The following is a 12,106-nucleotide window of genomic DNA, read 5'->3' on the forward strand; positions in this document are numbered from 1 at the left end:
GAAATGCCTTTACTATTTTCCCTAGTGGCTGCACCAGTTTATATTTCCAACAGTGCATGAGCATTCCCTTTTCTTCCATCCTCACCAACACTTGTTATTCCTTGTTTTTTTTTAATAGCCATTCTAACAGGTGTGAGATGATAGCTCATTGTGGTTTTGATTTGCATTTCCCTGATGAATAGTGATTTTGAGCATCTTTTTGTGTGTTTATTGGCCATCTGTATGTCTTTGAAAAAATGTGTGTTCACATTTTCTGCTTGTTGTTTAACCAGATTCTTTTTCACAATTGAGTTTTATGAGTTCTTTATGTTTTGGGTATTAACTCCTTATCAGATATATGGTTTGCAAATATTTTCTCCCATTTAGTAGGTTTCCTTTTTATTTTGTTAAAAGTTTCCTTTGCTGTGCAGAAGTGTTTCAATTTGATATAGTCCTGCTTCTTTATTTTTGCTTTTGTTGCTTTTACTTTTGGTGTCACATTAAAAAAATCATCACCAAGACCTTTGTCAAAGATCTTGTCGCCTATGTTTTCTAATAGGAGTTTTATGGTTTTTTAAGTCTTATGTTCACATCTTTAAAGCATTTCAAGTTAATTTTTGTGTATGGTATAAAATAGTGGTTAAGTTTCATGCTTGTGCACATGGCTGTCCAGGTTTTCCAACACCATTTATTGAAGAGACTGTCCTTTCCCCATTGTATATTCTTGGTTTCTTTTTGATAAATTAACCATATATACATGGATTATTTCTGGCCTCCCAGATTTGTTCTATTGTTTTATGTGTCTACTTGTATGTCAGTACTATACTATTTTGATTACTTTAGCTTTGTAATATAGTTTGAAATACGGGAGTGTGATGCCTTCAGCTTTTTTCTTCTTTTGTAAGTTTGCTTTGGCTACTTGGCATTGTTTTTGTGGTTCCATACAAATTTTAGAATTGTTTTTTCTATTTCTGTGAAAAATGCCATTAGAATGTTGATAGGGGTTGCATTGAATCTTTAGATTGCTATGGACATTTTAACTGTATTATAACAGTCCAGAATATCTTTCCATTTGTTTGTGTCTTCTTCAGTTTCTTTAATCAGTGCCTTATAGTTCAGTGTACAGGTCTTTTACCTCGTTGGTTAAATTTATTCGTAGGTATTTTGTTCTTTTTGAGGCAGTTGTAAATGGGATTTTTAAAAAATTTCTCTGATAGTTATGAATGTATATAAATGTAATCAATTTTTGTATTGATTTTATATCCTGCAGCATTAGTGAATTCATTTATTCTAATTTTTTTTAAGTTTATTTTTTTATTTTTGAGAGGGAGAAAGCCCAAGTTGGGGATGGACGGGGTGGGGGGAGGGAGGGAGGGAGACAATCTGAAGCAGGCTCTAGGCTCTGAGCTGTCAGCACAGAGCAGGCCACAGAGCTTGAACTCATGCTTAACTGACTGAGCCACCCAGGTGCCCCTAGTTCTAATAGTTTTTTGATGGAGTCTTTAGGGTTTTCTGTATATAACACTATGTTAAATGCAAACAGTGAGAGTTTTACTTCTTCCTTTTTAATTTGGATGCTTTTTATTTCTTTTTCTTGCCTAATTGCTGTGGGTAGAACTATATTGAATAAAACTAGCAAGAGTGGACATCCTTGTCTTGCTGATCTTAGGGCCAAAGCTTTCAAATTTTCACTGTTGAATAAGATCTTAACTGTGGGCTTATCATATATGGCCTTTATTATGTTGAAGTATGTTCCTTCTCTACCTGCTTTGTGGAGTTTTTTACATAATTGGATGCTGAATTTTGCCATATGCTTTTTCTACATTTTTTGAGATGATCATATGATTTTTTTACCCTTCATTTTGTTAATATCACATTCACTGATTTGTGGATATTTAAGTAGCCTTTGATTCCTGGAATAAATCCTATTTGATGTTGGTATATGATTTTTTTTTTTTTATGGTATTGATTCTTTTAATGTGTTGTTGCATGCAGTTTCCTAATATTTTGTTGAGGATGTTTGCATGTGTGTTGATCAGGGTTATTACCCTGTAATTTTCTTTCCCTTTGGCATCCTTGTCTGGTTTGGGTTTCAGGGTAATTCTGTCCCTGTAAAGTGAACTGCAAATGTTCTCTTCTATTTTTTTTTTTTTTCAAAGAGTTTGAGAAGGATTGGTATTCTTTTTTTAATGTTGGTAGAATTCACCAATAAAGCCATCTGGTCCTAGACTTTAATTTATTGGAAGGTTCTTGATTACTGATTCAATATCCTTACCAGTAATCTGTTCAGATTTTCTGTTTGTTCATGATCTAGTCTTGGTAGGTTGTATGTTTCTAGGAATTCATTTCTTCTTGGTTGTCCAGTTCGTTGTCATTAATTGCTTATAATAGTCTCTTATGTTTTGCATTTCTGAGTTATCAGTTGTAATATCTTTTTGTCTGATTTTATTTATTTGAGTCCACTCTTTTTTCTTTTTTTGGTGAGCCTAGCTGAAAGTTTGTCATTTTGAAGAAGCAGCTCTTATTTTCATTGATCTTTTCCATTGTTTTTCCTTTATTTCTGTTCTAACCTCATTATTTCCTTCCTTCTACTAACTTTGGGCTTTGTTCTTTCATAGTTCCTTGAGGTGCATAGTTAATTTGTTTGAGACTTTTCTTGTTTCTTAAAATAGGCATTTGTTACTGTGAATTCAAACTGCTCTTTCTGCATCCCATAAATTTTGGTGTATTTCCATTTTGTTTGTCTCAATATATTTTTTAATTTCTTTTTTGATTTTTTTCTTTGACCCATTGGTAGCATGTTGTTTAATCTCCACGTATTTGTGAATTTTTCAGTTTTCTTTCTTTAATTGGTTTCTAGTTTCATACCACTGTGTTTGGAAAAGATGCTTGATATGATTTCAGTCCTCTTAAATTATTAAGACTTGTTTTGTGATTTATCATATCATCTGTCCTGGAGTATGTTCCATATGCACTTGAGAAAAATATATATTATTGATTTTGGATGGGATGTCATTCAATATATATATTCATATATATTTAAATATATATGTATATATATATTTAGACCATGGTTGAATTTGTTATTTAAGGCCTATGTTTGCTTTTTGATTTTCTGTCTGGATGATCTATCCATTGATGTAAGTGAGTGTTAAAGTCCCCTACTACTATTCTATTACTGTCTCTTTCCCCCTTTGGTCTGTTAAGATTTGCTTTATATATTTAGGTGCTTCTATGTTGGGTGCATAAATATTTACAAATGATATATCATCTTGTTGGATTGATGCCTCTATCATTATTTAACACTCTTGTCTCTTATTATAGTCTTTGTTACGAAGTTGATTTTGTCTGAAATAAGTATAGCTACTCTGACTTTCTTTTGGTTTCTGTTTGTGTGGAATATCTTTTTTCATCCTTTCACTTTCACTCTGTTTCCTTCCATCTAAAAGTGAGTCTCTTGCAGCATGCATGAGTCTTGTTTTTTAATTTATTCAGTCACTCCATGTCTTAGTCCTAGTGTTTAGGATTCTAGTATAATTAAGATGGAATTTCTGTCTGGTTGAATAAACATGTACAAAGGTTGCCAATTGATGAATGCCAGCCTGGAGGGAGACTTCTAATGGCAGACAATAGCGCTTTGCCTTCTTTTTTCTTCTTCCTAGTGTTTTATTGGATGACTATATAGAAGAATGCTTAAAACGTTTGTGAATAACTGAAGCTAGCAGGGATAGTGAATATATTTTAAATAAATCTTGGAATCCATAAAACCTCTTGTCTGACTAGAGCAAAGGGCCAAATCTAATAAAATAAAGACTGTAAGCTCTCTAAGGGCAGGGTAGGTCCCTCTTGATCATTGTTGTGTCTACAACTCCAGCACAGTAACTGGTATATAGATGTAATTTTTAAATGAATTAATGGAATTGAATAAAATCTTGTTTCAATCAATTGTCCTCAGATGTCTCTTGTAATCCTTCTCCTTCTCTTGATAATTGATGAAACTGTATTCATTAACTTTTTTTGGCTTTTCTTTTGTTGTGAAAGGCTTTTATAGAAGGAACTTTTGAAGATTCATCTCTGCCCTTAAGGAATTTATATTCTTATAAATTTTATAAGACAGAGGGCTCTTCCCCCAAGGAAGAAAGGAAGTTGGCACTTGGGGGAAGAGTCTTCTGTCTTATAAAATATTTTTGAAAAAGTAGAGCTTTACTACTCAAATAGGTCAATATTTTAAATCCTCAGTTTAATGTGTGAATATTTGAATTTAGCCCAGCAAAGCATCAGTTTAACTCTTGACCATTTTTACATGATATTTACACTGTTGGGATTACATTTATCCTCTTTGGATATAAATGAATATTTCTAAAGTACCAGAAAACCAGGACTTGGCAGGTAACCAGAAAAAGGTAAAATGACTAGTGGCTGCTTCTTTTAGTTTGGGCATGAACTCTGTAATTTGCCTTTGTCCCTGAGGCTACCTGTTGTCTTCCCGTAGGAAAATTATTGTTAGTTTTAAGGAAATTTCTTAAGTTTTCTCTAGTTTTTTATCTAATATTAAATTATTTTCACTTGGGGATGGTGGGGACTGTGGCAGATAGAAAAGGGTCTATCTGTGTAAACAAGGCACTTCTAATCAGCTTTAGTTGCAGGGCCCAGTATTTCCAGTTCTCAGTTTTTTAGTTTTTTATTTTTTAATGTTTATTCATTTTATGAGAGACAGAGCACGAGCAGGGGAGGGGCAGAGAGAGAGAGGGAGACATAGAATCTGAAGCAGGCTCTAGACTCTGAGCTGTCAGCACAGAGCCTGATATGGGGCTTGAACTCAAAAATTGTGAGATCATGACCTGAGCCAAAGTCAGTCACTTAACTGACTGAGCCACCAAGGCGCCCCCAGTTTTGAGTTTTTTAAAGAGCAGTGGAAAATGTAGATTTTTTACGAATTCGTTCCATTTTTTTTTGTTTATTTTTGAGAGAGTATGAGCACAGTTGGGGGAGGAGCAGAGAGAGAGAGAGAGAGAGGATCAGAAACAGGGTCTGTGCTGACAACCGAGAGCCCCATGCAGGGCTTGAACTCATGAACTGTGAGATCATGAACCTGAGCTGAAGTTGGATGCTTAACTGACTGAGCCACCCAGGCGCCCCAAATTTGTTCCATCTTTAAATGTTCTTTTATTCAACATTCAGAAAATAATATGCTAGGAACCCTCCCAGTAGCTTGAGAACATCAATAACCACAACCAAGATTTTGCCCTTCTGGTCTATATTCTAGTGGGCGAGCAAAACAATAAATGATAAACATGAGAAAATTATGTATAATGTTTGAAGGTGATGAATTCTATGGGGAAAAAAAGGGCAGGGTAAGGGGGATTGGTCACAGGTAGGCAGATCGTAGTATTAAGTAGAGTGATCAGGGTAAGCATCATGGACAATGATATGTAAGAAGAAAAACCTTGAAGGGAATGAGGACCTTTCTCAAGTGGATATAGGTATCTTCTTGTATCTGAAAGTAGAGCATTCTTGTGAAACATTTTATAAGCCAAAATGGCATAAAGCAAAAGAGCACCTACCAACAATTTATATGGAAATGTTTTCAAGCATTCCCAGACCCAACAGATGACCCCTCCTAGGCTTTTCTGATTCCTTAGAACACATCTTGCTAACAGAGATGCACAAAATAAGTCAAGATAAAGCACAGACGCTCAGAGACACAGTTCAAGGCTAAGGTGGCTTGATGCTGAGGCACTGAATTTAGTTCCTGGGTAAGGAGTTTGGTGGGGCCACTCTTGCTGTTTGGGGTGCATGCTGCCTCTGTAATGGCTCTGCAAAACAAGCACTGAACATTGTTCTTATAGAAGTGAAAATCATTTTCGGATTTCTTTTGGTTAGTGAAAACATACTGATGTAGGTCTTTTGTAAAAGCAAAGTGATGTAATGCGAACTTTTGAAAAACGGGATTCTTGTACTTGGATGACCAATATTCCAGGTGGCAGGAGCATTAGAGCCAAGTCCTGTAGGCAGGAACATGCCTGGAAACAGCAGAGACTAGTGTTGCTGGAGTGGAGTGAGCAATGAGGAGGTTATAGGAAGAGAACTGGGAGATTCTATAGGGCCTTTAGGCCATTGTAAGGAGTGTGAATTTTACTCTGAGTAAAAAGGACGTTGCAAGGTTTTAAATAGAGGAGTGATGTGCTCACTTTGCTGCTTTGAGAATGCTCTGTCAGGGACAAGGGTAATCTAGGTGAGATATAATGGTGCCTGGGACCAGGATCCAAATGAGGTGATGAGGAGTGGTCAAGATTCTGGATAAATTTTGAAGATAGAATCAGTATGATTTCCTGACTGAATGGATATGGAGTGTGAGAAAGAGGGTTCTTTTAAATACTGCCTTGACTGACTCAAAGAGCCATCTTCTGGCTTCTAAATGTACACTCATTTACATCATTAATTTTCTAAATATTCTTTTGTAATAGTTTAAGTGTAAACTTTAAGTCATTTCTTACTGGTCTTATCACAAACTGCATTTGTTACCTCTTTGATTTGGTTGCTTTATCTGATTAGGTGGGAGTCCCCTCTCATTCTGCATGGTGTGGGCATGGATTGGTAGTTATATCCCAGAGACTGCTTTGGGCTTATAAGGAATAAGGATAAAAGTGTCCCTAACCCTGACCTCAAGGCTTATTTTGCCATAATGTAATACTAGAGTTTCACTGCTAGTATAGGCAAAATGCTGTACGAGGGAAAATGAGCAGGTTCTGAAATTCTCCCTCATTCTCAGGGAGACTGAGAATGCCCCTCCAAGAGCTATAGCTCTGGATCATGAATGATGAGTGTGGTACCTAGGCTAAACAGCTGGTTTGCTGATTTTCTTCAGCACTTTAGAAAGAGGAAGATAGAAGAGAAATCAATCTACCTGTTAAGAAAAATTCACAGTATTTATTTAAAAGATTATTTATTTTTTTAATGTTATAAACATAACACCCCTGAATCTTTTGATAAATATAATTTAATTCCTGATAATACTCCTCATAATAGTATAGCTCAAGAATGTGTATATTAATAGGTCTCTCTGTTAGAGGAACAGTGTGGTATCAATATTGGCACTCACCCCTTAAGTCATGGTGTATTTCTGCGCGAAGTAGCATTTTTAACTCAAATGTTCACAGAATAGCAATTTTGCATGTGAATAGAAAGGGAAGGAAATGTTGGGAAGACATTTGAGTCTCAATTTTGTACTTTTAATACCTTCCAAAGCACTGGATACTTAAAGTGTTATAGAAAAGGAAAATTATTTTCGGTGTACTTTAAGGAATGGTGTCATATGAGTGGCTAGTTTAGGTTGTGGATCTTTAGATGATGGATGTTTTAATGTTCTAATCTAGAAAATTTATACACGTGGAATGCTTCATTTTTTGACACTGTGGGTAAATGAGACTACTACATTTGATAATATCACTTAATATGTATGCTTAATAACAAAATACTGTCTTGAATGCTGTTACGTGCTGCTTATCTAACAGAAGTGTTTTTCTTCTAGGTTCAAAAGATGTTGTGATAAAGGCACAGGTTTTAGCTGGTGGTAGAGGAAAAGGAACATTTGAGAGTGGCCTCAAAGGAGGAGTGAAGATAGTTTTCTCGTAAGTCATGTTTTTTATTTTTTTTCAACGTTTATTTTTTTTTTATTTTTATTTTTTTTATTTATTTTTGGGACAGAGAGAGACAGAGCATGAACGGGGGAGGAGCAGAGAGAGAGGGAGACACAGAATCGGAAACAGGCTCCAGGCTCTGAGCCATCAGCCCAGAGCCCGACGCGAGGCTCGAACTCACGGACCGCGAGATCGTGACCTGGCTGAAGTCGGACGCTTAACCGACTGCGCCACCCAGGCGCCCCAATAAGTCATGTTTTTTAAAGCAAAATCATTATTAAAGAAAAAGATATATTGTAAAAATTGCCCCTTATTATTGAACTGATGAAAATGCTGAAATTTAAATTTTTTTTTTTTTCCAACGTTTATTTATTTTTGGGACAGAGAGAGACAGAGCATGAATGGGGGAGGGGCAGAGAGAGAGGGAGACACAGAATCGGAAGCAGGCTCCTGGCTCTGAGCCATCAGCCCAGAGCCCGACGCCGGGCTCGAACTCACGGACCGTGAGATCGTGACCTGGCTGAAGTCGGACGCTTAACCGACTGTGCCACCCAGGCGCCCCGAAAATGCTGAAATTTAAATATTAAATGAGATAAAATTTTGGCTGTCATGTGCTTTTGTTTTCCTCAGTTGGAGGGGAAAAGAATTTGAGTTCTTTTTCTTATTTCAGTCCGGAAGAAGCAAAAGCTGTTTCCTCACAAATGATTGGGAAGAAGTTGTTTACCAAGCAAACGGGAGAAAAGGGCAGAATATGCAATCAAGTGTTGGTTTGTGAGCGAAGATATCCCCGGAGAGAATACTACTTTGCAATAACAATGGAAAGGTCATTTCAAGTGAGTAATTGTAGACATGATACTTTAGGATGATTTTATTACATTCAATTTCAAAAGTTGATTATTGCTATTTCTATGGGAAGGATTAAAAAAGGTATAATCCATAATCTATTTGTATGTGTCATGAGCACAACTTTTATTTTTTGTCATTAAAAAAAAGCATGGTTAATGCCATAAAATTTAAGATATAATATTGTGGTAATAAAAGCTATAGGCAAAACTTTGCTGAAATAGAATCCACAGGACTTCTAAATTGTTAATTTGCTAAGAGCAACTTAAATGCTCTCGGATTCATCTCCAGATTCCCTAGACTGAGAAAATAATTTCCAGCAGAGTAAAATCTAATAAAGACAGTTTCTGAACCCATTAAAAGAATGTGTTTCCATGGCTTCATCTTCTTTTTCAACCTTTTGGTGTTTTTTTACAGTTTGGGGTTTATTTCACTAGCTGATTTGGTATTTGTCAAGTTGAAGGGTGACATTCACTAGCAAACAATATGATTCTAGGGAGCATAACCCTAGCTCTGCTCTCCTCTCTTTATGGAACCTAAAATGCTAGCATTTAAGGCATCCGAGGAAGAAGACCTTTCATAGACCCGTTGCCATGGAGAGAGCATTGATAATCATTTTATACTCTAATTATTTGGCTTTTTGAGTACATTAGTTACACTCAATGGGCTGAATCTTTGTGCTGTATACTTTGTTTTTCCAGGCAAGTTGAGTACGTATTTGGAAGTCCTAGTAAGGATTTGATGTAAATTACACAATCACACAATGAGTAATACAACAAAAATTTTAAGAATAATGAAATTAGTTTTTGTATATAAAACATCTTTTTAAAAAGCTATTTTCCATACTGTGATTTTTTTTTCTTACAGTTAATTACATGTTCTGGTAATGTTTGAGTGATATTATAAAGTGTCTTTCATAACTTAATTTTTACAAGAAAGTATTTCTTAAGGTATAACACTAGATGGTAGTAAAAACCCACTCAGGATATAAGATAAAAGACATTGTTTTATTTGTAAGTAATATGTTTACCATTATAGGTTTCTCTATATGGTAGAATTTAGATTTGTAAGTTATTTTAGAAATCTCATGACAATAACCTAATATATTTTACACATTTATAAAAATTACACTTATAAATTCAGTTATTTTCATTATGTTTTCTTTTCCATTGATGTTTTATATCAACATCTTTCATTTTGTTATTTTGTTTTTACTTTTTGTTATAGAGATAGGAGTCCTATAACGTTGCACAGAGTACCTCATTTTGATTGGAGTAAATATAGCAAACTGAATATGTGTTATTAAAGATCTAAATATAATACACTGACTATATATATATTTTTTTTTTTTCAACGTTTATTTATTTTTGGGACAGAGAGAGACAGAGCATGACCGGGGGAGGGGCAGAGAGAGAGAGGGAGACACAGAATCGGAAACAGGCTCCAGGCTCTGAGCCATCAGCCCAGAGCCCGACGCGGGGCTCCAACTCACGGACCGTGAGATCGTGACCTGGCTGAAGTCGGACGCTTAACCGACTGCGCCACCCAGGCGCCCCTACACTGACTATATTTTATTAAAGATATAGCATTGGAGAAAAGAACCAAATTTGAATTCATTTTAAGAACTTGAATTTTTAGAGAATTATTTGAGTCTCATTCAGAAAGATGTTTTCATTTATATTACATAGTTGTAATAATTCAGATTAAAAATTTGATAGTACCAGTAAACCATTTCGTCAGATGTTCTTTGATGCTGTCATATTAGACCAGTGTAAGAGTTGGCTGGTGTTACTTTTTGGGTTATGACAAGCTCTTGTGGGAATCTCTATTAAATAACAAAAAATCAGCTATTTAAACTGAAAAGAGAAGAGCATTTTTGATTGAATTAAAATTCTGTGTATAGGAGTCAACTGATCATAAAATATTGATTTTGTTCCTTATCTGTTTTTAGGAGTGAGTCATAGGCTCTATTGGTCTTCTTTAGTATGTGTGAAATCAGGAAGCTTGGGCAGATATATATCATATTTCCCAGATTTGGTATGCCAAAAAATCAATTTAAGTAGCTCCTCTGTTTTGGCACTTGTTAAAAATTAGATTTCTTAGCATTTACCCAGTGCCTGTTGGGTACTTTTGGGCTGAGACAAATCTAATTTAACAAATCACATTTGCAAAATATTTTCATTTATTTTTCTAGTAAAATATTGGAATCTGCTGTAAATGAATGGCACATTTAACTATGTCAAGTTGTTTTTACTTTACTTGGAATAGATATAAAATGTGCCACAAGAATTCCAAATTTTATTTCGCATACTTATATTGTTTTTAAAAAAGGTCTTTATTTTATTAAGTGACTTATTTAAAATTCTGACCTATTTTAAGGCAAATTTTTTTTTGTGGTACTAATGAGAAGAGGAATTTAGGTTAAGAAGGAGAAAATAGTATTATTCATTTATTTGAAATTACAGCTATTTGCTAGAATTTAATTATTCTGAACATTTATTACTAAAATTTAAAAGTTAAAACCAAATCACTTAAACAAACAGCATTCATTCAGCAGTCACGACCAAATGCAAAACTATAGTCATTATTTTAACTGATTTATATTTACTTTTGTAAGCTTTCTTCTGACCAGCTGTCTACAGTTTGGGGGTTTCTTTCTAATTGGTTGGGAATTAGTACAGAGAAGGGCTGTTCACTTTATTTTATGTTATTTCATATGGTTTTTTTTTTTTTTAGCCTTCCCCCTGCCGCCCCCCAACTTACAGCTAACTCTTGGAGACCTAATCATTACTTTAATGAGGATTTAATATTATCTTTTTTCCCCCAGACTTTTATGTGGCTTTTTATTTCTCTTATCAGTATATATTAAAGAAAAGTAAAACTAAAATAAAATGTTCAAATATTTTAAATGTTTGTTGGTTTCTACCTCTTTTGTTGAAAAAAATTACATTTTAGGGTTATCTATAGTTAAATTTACCTATGTTCTACTTCAGTAGCATGCTGTTAGTTTGCTATTAGTTGAACAAGCTCTTCATAAATGAGTCGCCTCCACCCTCCCACTTTAGATCTTTGTAAAAGCTCTAGCCTTGCTAGAGAGGATATGAAGAATACCTTTTCATTTGAAGCTTATAGAAGAACTAAAAATTAGAGTATAATTTCAAACATTTCTCTTTACTTAAGCTTACTACTTTTCTTGAGGCTGAGAAGGCACAATTAATTCTTTCATTAAAAATTTGTCTGCTGTATATGTTGTAGTGAGTTCTGACACCAAGTACCCAGAATTGGGCCAAACCTCACAGGTTAAGGGTATAGTCCTCCACATGCCTGTGTTCTCTTCAGACACCAGCCTCAAGTTTTGGGTTCCTTGGGTTACTCTTAATGCCCACTAGCTGGCTAGAGATCTACTTTCTGTTTTTAAGAGTTTGACTGTTGTAGATATAGTCAAACCTCATGTAAGTGGAATCATGCAGTATTTGTCTTTTTTGTGGCTTGTTAATTTTACTTAGTGTAATGTCTTCAAGGTTCATCCATGTTGCAGCATGTGTCAGGATTTCCTTTTTAAATTTTTATTTATTTATTATTATTTTTTATATTTTTCAAGTTTATTTTGAAAGAGTACACATGTGGGGCACCTGGGTGGCTCA

The 12,106-nt window shown here is 34.9% G+C and overlaps 1 protein-coding gene across 3 annotated transcripts in view; it reads left to right on the plus strand.

Moving 5' to 3' along the window:
• The window catches only part of SUCLA2 (succinate-CoA ligase ADP-forming subunit beta), a 52,891-nt gene that overhangs the window by 9,673 nt on the left and 31,112 nt on the right, over nt 1-12,106 (plus strand). For all 3 annotated transcript variants that reach the window (XM_045476253.1, XM_045476263.1, XM_045476242.1), the window contains exons 3-4: nt 7,511-7,610; nt 8,290-8,452. In XM_045476253.1, the coding sequence (XP_045332209.1) occupies nt 7,511-7,610; nt 8,290-8,452 (263 nt within the window). The remainder of the gene's footprint in view (nt 1-7,510; nt 7,611-8,289; nt 8,453-12,106) is intronic.

This window comes from Leopardus geoffroyi, chromosome A1 (genome assembly GCF_018350155.1).
Source record: "Leopardus geoffroyi isolate Oge1 chromosome A1, O.geoffroyi_Oge1_pat1.0, whole genome shotgun sequence".
NCBI lineage: Eukaryota > Metazoa > Chordata > Mammalia > Carnivora > Felidae > Leopardus > Leopardus geoffroyi.